At 41.9% G+C, this 14,462-nt stretch overlaps 1 protein-coding gene across 1 annotated transcript in view; it reads left to right on the forward strand.

Annotated features, from left to right (window-relative positions):
• CDC40 (cell division cycle 40) overlaps window positions 1–14,462 on the forward strand; it is a 53,986-nt gene that overhangs the window by 15,501 nt on the left and 24,023 nt on the right. Inside the window, exons 3-4 of the mRNA XM_040983882.1 lie at window positions 4,447–4,576; window positions 11,582–11,665. Of these exons, the coding sequence (XP_040839816.1) occupies window positions 4,447–4,576; window positions 11,582–11,665 (214 nt within the window). The remainder of the gene's footprint in view (window positions 1–4,446; window positions 4,577–11,581; window positions 11,666–14,462) is intronic.

Raw genomic sequence — 14,462 nt, forward strand, 5'->3', positions numbered from 1 at the left:
AAGCCACCCCTGCCCCTGTCCTGGTTTTTGTGCTGTCCAGTGAGAGTGGTAACCCCAAGGGAGGTGCCCACTATCTTCCTACTAGGCCACTCCCACCCCCAGATTATGTACTGTCCAGGTGGTTCTGGCATTTGACTTGACAGAATTAGCTCCCTGTGCCAGCCTCTGCCAGCTGATGCTGCAGCTAAGCCCAACCAACCCTCACCCACTCTAATTTATGCTTGCACCAGTCAGGACAGTCAACCCATCCTGGCCCTTCCCTTATCTAGCTCACATGAGGCCCACAGGTATTATAGCCCTGCCTTCTGGTCTGCCTCCATCCCGACTCACGCTTTCCAATGGAAGTAGTTGTCCAGCAGGGAAACACACATTCCTCTATCGGCTTTGCTCCCCCCGATTTTCACATGTGCTGTTTGGGTGCTGCAACCACATCTGGTACAGCTCATCTCACCTTGGCATTCCTTAATGTATACTGGTATTTGTCACAACCGAAACTGGCCCGACCCACACTCAGTTCTGGTGCTCGGATTCACCAGCGGGTGATGTGAGCAGGTTCAGCCTGGTCTACCCCCAACCCATGCCATGTGTATGCCACTGGGATAATTTCCATAGCCTGTTCTGGGCTGTTTCCTATTGTGCTTCTTGCACTTACCTGCAGGGACTGTGTCCTGCCAGAGAAGTTGTCCAGGTTCCTCCATCAGAACCTCTCCCAGTGCCAGATTTCATGCATACCAGTGGGTCCTTGAGCCAGCCCTACTCAATTCACCTCCTATCCTAGCAGGAATGGTGGCTTTTCCTGACTGGCCTTCAACTGAATCTGGTTCTTACTGTTGGATGTTTCAACCCAGCCATGACTCGTCCATACCCACATACAGCTCACACATGGTAAAGTAAGGGCTGAAGCCTAGCCTAGTTTGTCTCACATCTACCCTGGTCCACCAGAGCACAAGATGGTGCTGGAGTGTCGGCCGGTTTGGTGCTTTCAGTCCCAGTCCACACTTGTGCCAGTGGAGACCACAACTATATCCTGGTTAGAATGCAGCACCCATTCCAGCCCATGCGCTCCTTGGTGGGAAACTCAACCCAGCTAAGGTGTTCCCTAAGCTCCCCAAGCGGGCCTATTCCGAGCCTTAGTTCACGCTCAGGCCACTGGTTGCTCTGATTCAGCTTGGCATAGCCCCTCACCTGTCCTGGCCCCTGCCTTAGATGCTGTGGCTTAGCGTCCCTGGCTTACACAGATCAGTAGATGCTAGGGCCTACTTGGCATGGCCTGTGCTCCAACCTGATTTCTGTTGTTTCTTGTGAGTTAAGGTTTGCTCGGCCCTGCCCATTCTGCCCCCTTCCAGTTGCAGCCCAGCCCACCCCACATCCTGTTTCAGGATGCACATTTGGGTGCTGCTGCCTTGACCTGCCCAGACTGTTGTGAGTTCCTTTATCTGTGAGTGATGGCAGGTGCCATGGTCACACCTACCTTAGTCCATTGTAACCCCAGCTTGTGAGCTAACCAGGGGGACTTGTATTACCACAGGGTTGGGCCCACACAAACCCACAGAGTCTACCCCCAGACCGAGTTCTCTTGCATGCTGGATAGTGTCTTGACCTTGCCAAATGTGACCACTCCACCATCCAGTTGGGCAATGGTACCTAACCCTGCCAAACAGGCCCCCATCCATAGCTTTGGTGTGGACTGGTGTGTGGCCATCAGTGATGTTCTATGCTACCAGCCCATCTCTGGATTCCTAATTGAGCTGGTGAATCAGTCTAACCCAAATTATCTTCTGGATACTTTCCTCCAAACCACCAGGTCTCAGTCCCCACGCATGCCTGAAACTTTCATGACCCTGTCACCGTGAATCATCCAAAAATCACTTCTCACCTACACTAAAACTGGCCTTATTCATGGGTGTCCCCAGGCAGCAACTACATATCTTTAAAACCCCAGAGTTCACAACTAGATGGCCAGCAGGCAAAGCCTGGCACCACTTGGTGCACTGGACGCCCAAGGCCAAGGACTCATTCACTGCCTTGCGGCAGTGTCTTTGGCTTGAGTCCCCAGCATTGGGCACGCCCTACAGCCGCCACACTGCAGGGAGCAGCAGTTGCCCCCAACCCCAAGGCCCAAACCTAAAGTTACATTCTTAAATTGGCAAAAATTGTAAATATTCGTCACATATAGCATGTTATTTTGAAGTATGTATACATTTGGAATGGTTGAGCTAATTAACATGGATTATCGTACACACTTATTTTTGGAGAGAATATTTAAAATCTTTCAGTGATTTTGAAAAATATAGTACTTGGGAGCAGTCATTTGGCCTAGAAATTAAGATGCCCCTGGTCCATACCAGAGTACCAGGGTTCAAATCCTGGCTGTGCCTTGATGCCAGCTTCTCCTCAGTGTAGAGCCAGGGAGGCTTCGGTGACAGCTCAAGTAATAGGGTTCTTTCTGCAACCAGGGAGATCTGGATTGAGTTCCTGACTTCAGTCTAGGCCCAGGGTGGGCCTTTGCAGGTTAGACAGCACTTATCTTTCTATCTTTCTCTAGCTCTCTGTCTCTGCCTTTCAAATTATTTTTCCTGTTTTTTTTTTTTTTTAAGAATACAGTGTTAGACGTGTTGGTTAATTGTAGCCTGTGTTTTGTGCAGTATCTGAAATGTGGTTCTCCTTTCCAATTGTAATTTCATCTGCTTTGACCAGCATCCCCTTCACCTGCTAGCTGCTGGTAATCACAGTTCTATTCCCTGCTTCATTTTCATCGTTTTTAGATTGCATGTGTCAGGGAAGTCATGCATTATTTATCTTTCTGTACCTGGCTTATTTCACTTATAATATCTTCTAGATATAGGTTTGCCCTTGTCACAAATGACAAGATTTCCTTTAAAACTGAATGGTACCCACTCTACTTTATGCATATCTATGTATACACACACACACACACATTTTCTTTATCCATTCACCTGTTGAAGACACTTCAGTTTGATTCCATAGCTTGACTTTTGTGAATAATACTACAATGAATAAGATAGTACAGTTAGCTGTTTTGCATACTAATTTCATTTCCTATGAATATATAGTCAATAGTGGGATTGTGGGATCCTACAGTGGTTCTGTTTTCAATTTACTGGGAGCTTCATATCGTTTTCCACAGTAACTGTACTAATTTGCATTCCCATTAACAGTATGCAAGGATTCCCTTTCCTCACGTCCTTGCTGAAACTTAGTTTTCCTCTTTTTGATAATAGCATTCTAAGAGACATAAAATGATACCTCACTGTGGTTTTAATTTTAATTTTGTGGATGATTTCTGAAGCTTGAACAGTTTTTTTAAAATGTCTATTAGCTGTTTGTATGCCTTTTGTGAAGTATCTGTTCAGGTCCTTAGCCCATTTTATGTAGTCATTTCTTGGAGTTGAGTTGCTTGAGTTCTTTATATACTTCAGATATAAATATTATAATTATATATAATCAGATATATGATTTACAAACATTTCCTGTCAAATATGTGTTTTCTATGGGGAGATTATGGTTGTAATTAACTGTGGTGTTCTAATATTGTTTTGACTAAAACTGTTAAATATTCATAAGGAATTAACTTGAATATATTATACATTCACTTATATGTATGTGAATGTTATATATTTATACATTTACTTACATATAACCAAATTTTTTAAATTACTTGCATGCAAATTTACTCTCAGATTTAACTGACTACCAAGATTTCAAAGGTATTATTTAGAAATCAGTTTTGTATATTGTTATATGTTTTGTTTTGCTTTTCGGTATTCCAAAATTGAAAACTGTATTCACAGGGACCAGAAACATCTAAGAAATATATTTTGAGTAATTGGGAAGAGCTGAGTCCTGCTGAATGACATTTAATGATCAGCTCCAGTAGCAGCCAGTAGCCAGGCAGTAAAGGCAAGCCTGAAGAAGATGGACCCTGCCCTGCCCAGTCTCTCATGGCACTGAGAGATTTTGTTTCTCAGCTTAAATATTCATAAGACATAGCACATTTCCATTTAAGGTTGTTTTGGGAGTAGCACCATATATAAAATAAACTTAATTTTAATATAGGATCTGTGTTTGTATAGAAGTTACGATTCTTTAACCCTGAGAATTTTTCTTTAAGCAATAGAATTAGTAGGGCAGGTATTTGGTACAATGGTTAAGGTGTTGACATCTCACAGCTTGCTGAGTTCTTGAAATCAAGACCATGTAAAGACTTGGGTGGTCTGGGCTCCTCCCCTTCTGTCCCAGAGGCCGATAGACAGGGCCAGTCAGCCATTGACCATCCACACTGTACCCCATATATCAGCATGTTTTCACATAGACTAATCAGGTCCTGGTGAGTTTGAGTTGAAACTATATTGTAGCATGATTTCAGTAATTCTGAGTTTCACATATTCAAAACTACTTTTCCTTCTTTTCCCTATAACCTTATAGTTTGGACCAGAAAATCCCTTTAGAACACAGCAAATGGCTGCCCCTAGAAATATGCTTTCTGGATATGCTGAACCAGCTCATATCAATGACTTTATGTTTGAACAGCAGAGAAGAACTTTTGCCACATATGGTAAGAGATTTAAACAGTTTCAACTTTGGCCTTACTAGAAGAATGTGTGTATGTGTGTGTCTTATGACTTTTAGAAATTATTAATTTAGATACCTTCAGAAAGTTTAAGTACATCTGGAAACAGTTACACAACTGAGAAGATGAATGAGTATTGTTAGGTATCATCTTAAATTCACTAATTTCTGAGTATTGGAAAGACTGTAATCTTAAACACAAAATGTCCTTTGTTATTGTAGTTCAAAATGATCACTTGCTATCAAGTATCCATTATATACTACTAAAGTTGTAAAGGAAAGAATAGTGTTAAGAAATTGCATTTGTTTTTAAATCTTACTGTATGCTAGTTAATGCTGCTCTGTTTCTCAGATCCAGTTTCTGTTAATCACTAAGTGGTATCAGGAAATAGAATAAGCACAAATTCATTGTGCAAGTCTTATATTCTATGAATGGTGAGATTGTTTAAAGAGTATAGAAACTGGTTGTAAAAACAATTGTTACATTATATCATGCAGGGATATAGTGGGAGAAAATTTTGAAATCTTTTCAAGGAGTTTTCAGAAAGTTTATGAAAAAAATGCGTATTAAAAACTGCATGAATTTAAAATTTTTGCACCAAAGTAAAATTACCTTTAAATTCTATTTTATAACCTTTTTAATTAATCTCATATTTCACCATAGTAAGCTTATCTTATACTTGCAGTGTGCCAAGTCTTAGCTTATACTCTATACCACTCAAAAGAATTCAATGACCTAGCTGGTTAAGCCACTGAATATAATGCCACTATTTCATATGGGAGCAGGTTGGCATTATGGCTGCTCCACTTCCTATTCAGATGCCTGCTATGCCCCTAGAAAAAAGTAACAGGAGGTGCCTAAAGTATTTGAGCCTCTTTTCATTTAATGGGAGGCCTGAATGAGGCTCTGGCTCCAGGCTTAGGCTTGGACCAGGCCATTGCTGCCAACTGGAACGTGCACCAGCAGATGGAAGATCTGTCTCTTGTATTTTCTCTTTCTCTCTCCTCTTGACTCCCTCCCTTTCTCCTTCTGTTTCTCCTTCTCTCTAAAACTCTACCTTTCATTTAAAATAAGTAAATCTTTAAAGAAAGAAGTTCAGGGCCCCGCGTAGTAGCATAGCAACTAAAGTCCTCACCTTGTATGCACCAAGATCCCACATGGGCACTGGTTCTCATCCCGGTGACCCTGGTTCCCATCCAGCTCCCTGCTTTTGGCCTGGGAAAGCAGTGGACTATGGCCCAAAGCCTTGGGACCCTGCACCTGTTTGGGAGACCCGGACAAGAATTTGGGCTCCTGGCTTAGGATTGGCTTAGCTTCTGACATTGCAGCTACTTGGGGAGTGAATCAGCAGATGGAAGACCTTCTCTGTGTCTCTTCTGAGTATATCTGACTTTCCAATAAAAATTAAATAAATCTTTAAAAAAAAAAGAAAGAAGTAATAATTCTAGTCAGATAGAATAGTTACAAATGCATTGTACCCATTGTTTATATAAGAGATCCCACATAAATCTGAACTGGTGCATTGTAAATTTATTTTATTCTAGCCTTTGGTAAAATAGACCTTTAAAGACTGCTTACTTTCTTCAAAGCTTTAGAAGAGCCTTAAACAACAACATGAAGTTTTACATCTTCTTTAAAACAAAGCATCAAAAGTTTTTACTGATAATTACTTTTTTTTTTCTTAGACTACCTTATAGCAAGGACACACATCTGAAACTATCCAGTTGTTTTAGGTCTGGTTTGGAGGCTTAACAGGCTGCTCCTCCACTTTTTTTTTTAAAGATTTATTTTTATTATTATTATTATTTTTTATTGGAAAGGCGGATATACAGAGAGGAGAGACAGAGAGGAAGATCTTCCATCCGATGATTCACTCCCCAAGTGACCACAACGGCCGATGCTATGGCGGTCCGAAGCCAGGAGCCTCTTCCGGGTCTCCTACGCAGGTGCAAGGTCCCAAAGCTTTGGGCCGTCCTCGACTGCTTTCCCAGGCCACAGGCAGGGAGCTGGAAGGGAAGTGGGCTGCCGGGATTGGAACCGGCGCCCATATGGGATCCCAGGCGTGCAAGGCGAGGACCTTAGCCACTGCACCACAGCGCCAGACCCTGCTCCTCCACTTTCAAGCACTGTATCTCATATGGATTCCAGCTGCTCCACATCCCATCCAGCTCCTTGCTTGTGGCCTGGGAAAACAACAAAGGATGGCCCAGGTCCTTGGGCCACTGCACCTACGTGGGAGACCCAGATGAAGCTCCTGGCTGCTAGCTTCAGATCAGCTCAGTGCTGGCCGCTGTGATCACTTGGGAAATGAACCAGCAGATGGAGGATCTTCTTTATCTTTCCTTCTCTCTGGTAAACTGCCTTTCCAATATAAATAAATAAATAAGCAAATAAATAAATAGAAATAAATAAACATTTGTTTCTACTAGACAGTTAGATATACAGAGCAGAGGAGAGACAAAGAGAAAGATCTTTCGTCTACCAGCTCACTCCGCAAGTGCTCACAAGGGCTGGAGCTGAACCAATCCGAAGCCAGGAGCCTGTTCTGTGTCTCCCACACAGGTGCAGCATCCCAAAGCCTTGAGTCATCCTTGACTGCTTTCTCAGGCCACAAACAGGGAGCTGCATGGGAAGCAGGCTGTTGAGATCAGAACCGGCGCCCTTATGGGATCCCGGCCACTAGGCTGTAGTGCCAGGCCCCAAATAAGTAAATCTTTAAAAATAAATAAAGTGGCTGGGGTCTTTTGCCTTTCCCACCAGGAGGAAGTAATGAGCTAAAGACAAAAGAAATAAATATGATTCTATAGTATATCGGGGCACTCAGAATAAGGAAAGTGACCAGTTTTAAAAAAAGAGACAGGAAACGATAATGGAATGTCTCCGCCTTTGCACCTGCCAGGATCCCCTCTGCGCACTGTTTCTATCCCAGCAGCCCTGCTTCCCATCCAGCTCCTGCTTGTGGCCTTGGAAAGCAATAGAGGAAAGCCCAGAGCCTTGGGACCCTGCATTCATGTGGGAACCCTGGAAGAAGTTCGTGGCTCGGTCACTTGGGGAATGAATCAACAGACAGAAGATCTTCCTCTCTGTCTCTCCTCCTCTCTGTATAGCTGACTTTGCCAAAAAAAAATTAAAAAACCAAAAAACTGAGAGCAGTTTGTTTAAATCAGTGAATAACTTCAGCTTTAACATTCCTTTTTCTCCCATCGAAGTACTAACCAGGCCCAGCTTTAACATTCCTTTTTCTCAATCACCAAGTATTTAGCAAGTATAACTTATATTATTTTATTTTGTTAAGATTTATTTATTTTTGTTGGAAAGGCAGATCATATTTACTGAGGAGAGACAAAGATCTTCAATCCATTTATTCACTGCCCAAATGGCAGTAGCACCCAGAGCTGAGCCAATCTGTAGCCAGGAGCTTCTTCTGAGTTATCCATGTGGGTTCAGCAGCCCAAGGACCTGGACTGCTTTTCCCAAGCCACAAACAGGAGCTGGATCAGGAGTGAAGCGGCCTGGGCACTATTCGGTGGCCATATGGGATACCGGTGATTGTCGGTGGAAGATTAGCTAGTTGTGCCATCACACCGGCCCTACCTTCTGTTATTTTTGAGTATTATATTTTTCTCATAGAAAGTTCCTGCCTCCTTTCAGATTGTGATTTCCATGCCAACTTGCTGTCTACTTGTCTTGTTTTTTGTTGCATATAGAAAATGTTTCCTCATTGGCAAAGTACCAGGGAGCAAGCCTTTTGTGCTAGTGTTAGCTGTGAGAAATAAATGACAAGGCATATGTAGTCAGTTCATCACTCTGTGATATTACTTTGTGGTTGTGGCACAAACTGATCTTTTTTTCTCCCCATTTTAAAATGTTGTATTGTTATAATCTCAGCAGATTACTTCTGGAAAATTCATATGGTATAATGCCTTTAGCTTATCATAGAGTCTACCTGCAGATAAGAAGTTGAGATAGTCTTACCTACCATGTCATCTCATTCACTTAATCCTGCAGTTTTGTGCTTGGCTCTCATTCACGATGTGTTTGCGGACCTCTCTGTCATACCTTTCAAAATATCATAGTAAATATTTTTCTATATAACATTGCACAGTCTTTAAGATATTTTCTAAAAATTAATCTCCAAAAGTAGATCAAAGAATGTATCCTAAAATTTTTATTATATATTACCAAATTGGTTTCTAAAAATTTTCCCAGGCTTCTTTTGCCACCGTCATGTATAAAGGTTCTCTTTATTTTTATTCAAGATCATTATGATTGTTTTTCCTTTTATTGATTGTGAATCAGTGATCTCTATTTCAGTCATGATTTTTTTGACTACTGGAAAGTTTGAAAGTCTTTCCATATGGTTGAGAGTATTACTTTGCAGATCATTTATAGTCTCGTCTCTTTTACTTCTTGGAATATTAGAATTAACAGTCTTAAGGTTTTAATAATTAAATTGTTATCACAATCATTTCTAGTGAAACTACCAAAAAGGGAAAATATAGGCATTACACCATCAAAAAGATAAAAATGAAAAAATAAGCTTTGAAATATAGGTAAAAATTATTTAAGAACTAAAAAGCACATTCATTTACTTGAAATATAGGATAATAAAAAACTAATTTGGCTGAAATTCTCTAGTGTTTGAGTTGGGCCTGGTTTCATCCTTGGCTAATGTGTAGTAAGGTTCATGGCTAAATATTTAACTTCTGTTATTTGTATAAAGAAAATAGTCACTAGGAGTGGAAGGTAGCAGTGGGCTGGTGGCAGCAAGACTTTTCCCTATAAGCAAAGGAGAAACCAGACAGAGGCAGAAAGGACCACGGAATATCTCTTCCTCTGCCTCCTTCGCCACGTCTTCAGCACGTCAAACCTGGTCCTGTGTATACCCATCATTTCCCTTCAGGAGGAGCCAGGGGCCTCTTCTGGGTCTTTCACGCAGGTGCAGGATCCCAAGGCTTTAGTCCATCCTCAACTCCTTTTCCCAGGCCACAAGCAGGGAGCTGGATGGGAAGTGGAGCAGCCAGGACATAAACAAATGCCCATGTATGATGCCAGCAACTGAAAATGGAGGGTTAGATAATCGAGCCAACATGCCAGGCCCTGAAGTGGGAATTTTTAATTTAGGGTTTGTTGGTCTGAATTTATAAGAACCTTATTAAAAATCTCATCCAAAAAGTTCATGTGCAGAACACTGTTCTGTAGTCAAAGAAGTAAAAAGTAAAAACTCATGAGATTTGTACCAGTGATTTCAGATTCTGTCTCAAAACTGCTTTTCTGTCACCAAGCCATCTCCTCTAAAACAGATTTTAATTATGGGGAAAAAAGGATATGCAAATGAGCTAATAGCTCATAGGTGGTTAGTCTAGTATGTCTCAAGGGTGAGTTGAGCACTTAAATCTTCAGCTTGTTTGAAAAGTATGTTTCATGACAAATCATTTTTTGATCCACAGAGGAAGAATCTTTAATCTTGGCTGAAAAATAAAAAGGCCGAATACATCCACTGGGATGTACCCTTTAAAAATATAGGCTGGTACTTTTTATTATTTAGTTAATTGTTCATATGAGCTGTGGGCCACAAACTGATTAGTGTTGGAGCTTTCATGAATATTAAAACTGATTATGCCAGACATTTATTATACTAGCATACTCACTTAAAGGGAAACTACTTTGAGTTAATTGAGGTTGACTTTAAGTTCCCACAGACCATTTGTAGTAGTCAGCATTTTATCACTGTAATAAGTACCTGAGAAAAGCTATCTATGAAAAGAGGTTTATTTAAGCTACGCTCATGGGTGTGTAGGTTCACAGCTCGATGTAGGGCAGCTCCCCTGTCTGACATATAAAATGACTGGTGGAGCAACTACAGGTAGGATAGCATTGTGAGACAGAAAGCCAAATGTAGCTGGACCAACCCTGGCTTTACACCAATGCTTGGAACAGTGACCTTCTGGGATGCAGCCCCAATGACCTCCTGCCAAACCCTTCTCCTGAGATCTTTATTTGGCTCCACTCTCTCCTAATAGCACCATAGGGCCACACCTTGAACCCATCAGTCTTTGCGGGACATCAGAGCAAATAACAAAACTAGCAGCACTAAGGACCTTATTTCTGTGGAGCTACATACTGTACAACTGGTTGAAAGATTGAGTTCAGGTGCTGTCAAATAGCCTTATGTACCTCATTTACAAACAGACTTATGAAGTACATTATTATTTAAGATTGAGAAGGAAAGCTCTCCATGTTGAGAATGGCATTTTCTTTTTTTTTAATTTATTTTTCTTGGAAAGGCAAACTAACAGAGAGGAGAGATCATTAAAGATCTTCCATTCACTGGTTCACTCCCCAAGTGGCCACAGCGACCAGAGCTGAGTTGATCCAAAGCCAGGAGCTTCTTCTGCATCTCCCACACAGTTGCAGGGTCCCAAAGCCTTGGGCTATTCTCCACTGTTTTCCCAGGCCACAAACAAGGAGCTGGGAGGGAAATGGAGCACCCAGGACACAAACTGGCCACACATGTGTTATCCCAGTGTGTGTAAGGTGAGGATTTATCTACCGGGCTATCACATTGGGCTGAGAATGGCATTTTGTGATTATTTAACCTTATTTCTTTATTTAGTTTACATACATAATCTGACCAAGTTAACCCTTAAATATGCGTTGCCCAAAAGAAAAAAGAAATAGTTTCCAAATGTATAAGGTGTTCCTAGGCTCTCAGACTACTTAAGATTTGTTGTCTTGGTCAGATAGACTCTTGGTAGTGTAATGTCAAAATGGCAGCTTCATCCTATAAGGTAACTTCTTGTTCTGCTAAGTCATTCATAGTCCAGCCTAAGATTTGGATTAGTTGTCTTACATAGAAACAGAGCCCAGAAAAGAAGGATTAGTCCAAGTTAAAAATTCCCTCTGGAAAGGAAAATGTGAAATGAGTGTTCTTAAAGTGAGTTGTAAATGGCAAAGTGGATTTCATAATTTGCACACTTTTCCTTTCAGGTTATGCATTGGACCCTTCATTAGATAATCATCAAGTGACTACCAAGTATATTGGTTCTGTAGAAGAAGCTGAAAAAAATCAAGGTAATTCATTTGAAATATTTAATGTCAAACACAATCCTGTAAGTATTTCATAGCAATAGTAGGAAAACCTAGATAGCTCTTGATTTATTGTCATTTTATTTTTATTTAATTATTTGACAGAGGCAGGAGAGAGAGAACATGCTCCCGTGCTCAGGTTCACTCCCCAAATGCCCACCACGACAGAACCTGGGCAAGCCAGTGTCTACATGGGCAGCACAGACTCAGCCGTCAGCATTACCTCCTAGGGCCTGCTTTAAGAGGAAGCGTTAAGAGTCAGGTGCCAGAATTGAGTGTTCAACTAAGTGTTCCAGCGTGGAATGCAGGGGGGATCCTAACCAGCATCTTAACTAGTAGACTAAATGCCCACATCTTGTTATTGTTGTTTTTTTTAGTTGAGACAATATAGTTTAGAACAATACAGTTTATACATAGTCTGAAGCTTAGTTTTGACACTTAATACCTGTGCAACCTAATAATGAAAATGTTGGTGTTACCTACAAAACTGTATCATGGAAAATAATATAGTAGTAATAAACTTAAAAAGAAACACATAACACACAAAAAAGTAAGAAAATAGTGATATGTATCTTTTTTGATTGTTTTGTGTGCTCACCATTGTGCCAGCCCTTTAGAAGTCATCCAATAATCATAGTTAATGTATGGTAAAATTTGACAGGTGACTTCTCAACACCATTGTCAAGCTGCATCTTAACCTAATTGAAAATTGTCATTGTGCTTCTCCTTGAAGATTCTCTTTGAAGAGCTGCTTTGAAAACTGTGTTTAAATATGAGATGTAAAAAGAAGCTTATGTTTTTACTCATTTTGGCCTACTATAACAAGATAAAGCACTATAGTGTGAATGGTAACTTGTCACATAAAATCCATAAAATGCTGTCTTAGAAAAATGCAGCATTATCACAGAACCCTTACAACTTCATGCTAGTAGACCCTGGCATCATCAAGCTGCCTTCTGAGTCTGATCTAGATTATTGTTAGAACAGGATTTAAACAAGCTTTTGTTATAACACATAGCCTAAAGGAGACTGATTTCAATTATATAGTAATATAGTTATACTTTTTTTTAAGCTAAGCCACTGGAAATCATGTTCATATGTAGCTGATTTTTAGTTAATTTTTAACTGTGCCGCTTAAAAAACCTTTGTTTTTACCAATTTTAATGACTCATAGCATACCTTCTCCTACTAACCAAATCATAGTCTCAGCCAGAAACATCCACCTTGCTGGTTTCTATTTAACTGTTAAAATTGATGATGTTAGAGGTCAAGTGTAAATTAGAATCAGTTGGAACAAATACCAGATTCCTATGGAAGCTTTTTAAATTTATGTTGTTGCTTTCCTAGTGAGGCATAATTTAGTTTTTAAATGATAAATTACAGTTTATTCTTGCTTTCAAAGGTAGCTTTATCATAGCTTAGCAATACTGAGTTTCTGGATTTCTTTCAAAAATTGGCAAAAATCCACTGATACAGTTTTTGGATTCATTAAAATGTTTGCACCATTATAGAATAGCATATCTTTTCATTAAGTTTATTAGGACATGTAATTTGCAATTCCTGGGTTGGTTCTGTTTTCACTCCCGTCTTCCACTGGAGCCAATGGGTGTTGCAGTCCAGTCTGGTTCTGCCCAGCACATACTTGGCCCTCACATAAACCAGCGGGAGCTGTAGCCTAGGTTGGAGCGACCCACAATAACCCCAACCAGGCCCACCCCCTACCCTGGTTTGCCAGTAAGTGTAGCAGTAATCCAGTCTGTCCCACATCCCATTCCACCCCAGCCGCTGTCTTAGTTTTATGTCCTCCCGTGGAAGTGGTAACCCAAGAGGGATGAGCCCACTATTTCCCTCCCAGGCCTCTCCCACTCCCAGATTCCAGTTGATGCTGCCCAAACAAACCTCGCCCACTTTAATTTTGTTTGCACCAGTAGGAATAATCCGCCCAGCCTGGCTTTTCCCTGATCTAGTCCACATGAGGCGCACAGGTGTGGTAGCTCTGCCTAGTCTGGTCTGCCCCCATCCCAGCCCATGCTCTCCTGCGGAAGTAGCTGTCCAGCAAAGGAACCCTCCCTTATTCCCCTGCCAGCTCTGCCCACTTCCTTGCTTGTTCTCAGGCTGGTTGGGCGCTGCGGTCCCTTCTGGTACAGGCAACCTCACCTCGGCATTCCATAATGTGCACTAGTCTTTGTTGCGACCGACCCTGGGTCGACCCACACTGGTGCCTGGATTTGCCAGTGGATGATGTGGACAGATTCAGCCTGGTCTTGCCCCCACGTCTGCCAACTGTATGCCAGTGGGTAGGTTTCCATGGCCTTTTCTGGGCTGTTTCCTATCATGTTTCTTGCGTTTACCTGCTGGGTCTGTGTCCTGCCAGAGGAGTTGCCCAGGCTCCTCCATCAGAACCTCTCCCAATGCCAGGTTTCACGCTTACCAGTGGGTCCATGAGCCAACCCTACTCAGTCCACCTCCTGTCATAGCAGGAACTGTGGCTTTTCCTGACTGGCCTTCAACCCAATCTGGTTCTTGCTGTTGGATGTTCCAGCCCAGCCATGGTTTGTCCATACCCACGTATGGCTCACACATGGCTCAGTAGGGGTTTGAGACCCTGCCTAGTCCATCCCACATCTGCCCTGGTCCTCCAGAACACCAGGGGGAGTCGGGGTCCGGCCCAGTTCGGTGCATCCAATCCCAGTCCACACTTGTGCCAAGGGAGACTACAACTGTTTCCAGATCAGAACGCAGCCCCCTTCCAGGCCACGCGCCTCTTGGTGGGAACCTCAGC

This window comes from Ochotona curzoniae, unplaced genomic scaffold, assembly GCF_017591425.1.
Source record: "Ochotona curzoniae isolate NIBS_2020 unplaced genomic scaffold, NIBS_Ocur_1.0 contig_3819, whole genome shotgun sequence".
NCBI classification, from domain to species: domain Eukaryota; kingdom Metazoa; phylum Chordata; class Mammalia; order Lagomorpha; family Ochotonidae; genus Ochotona; species Ochotona curzoniae.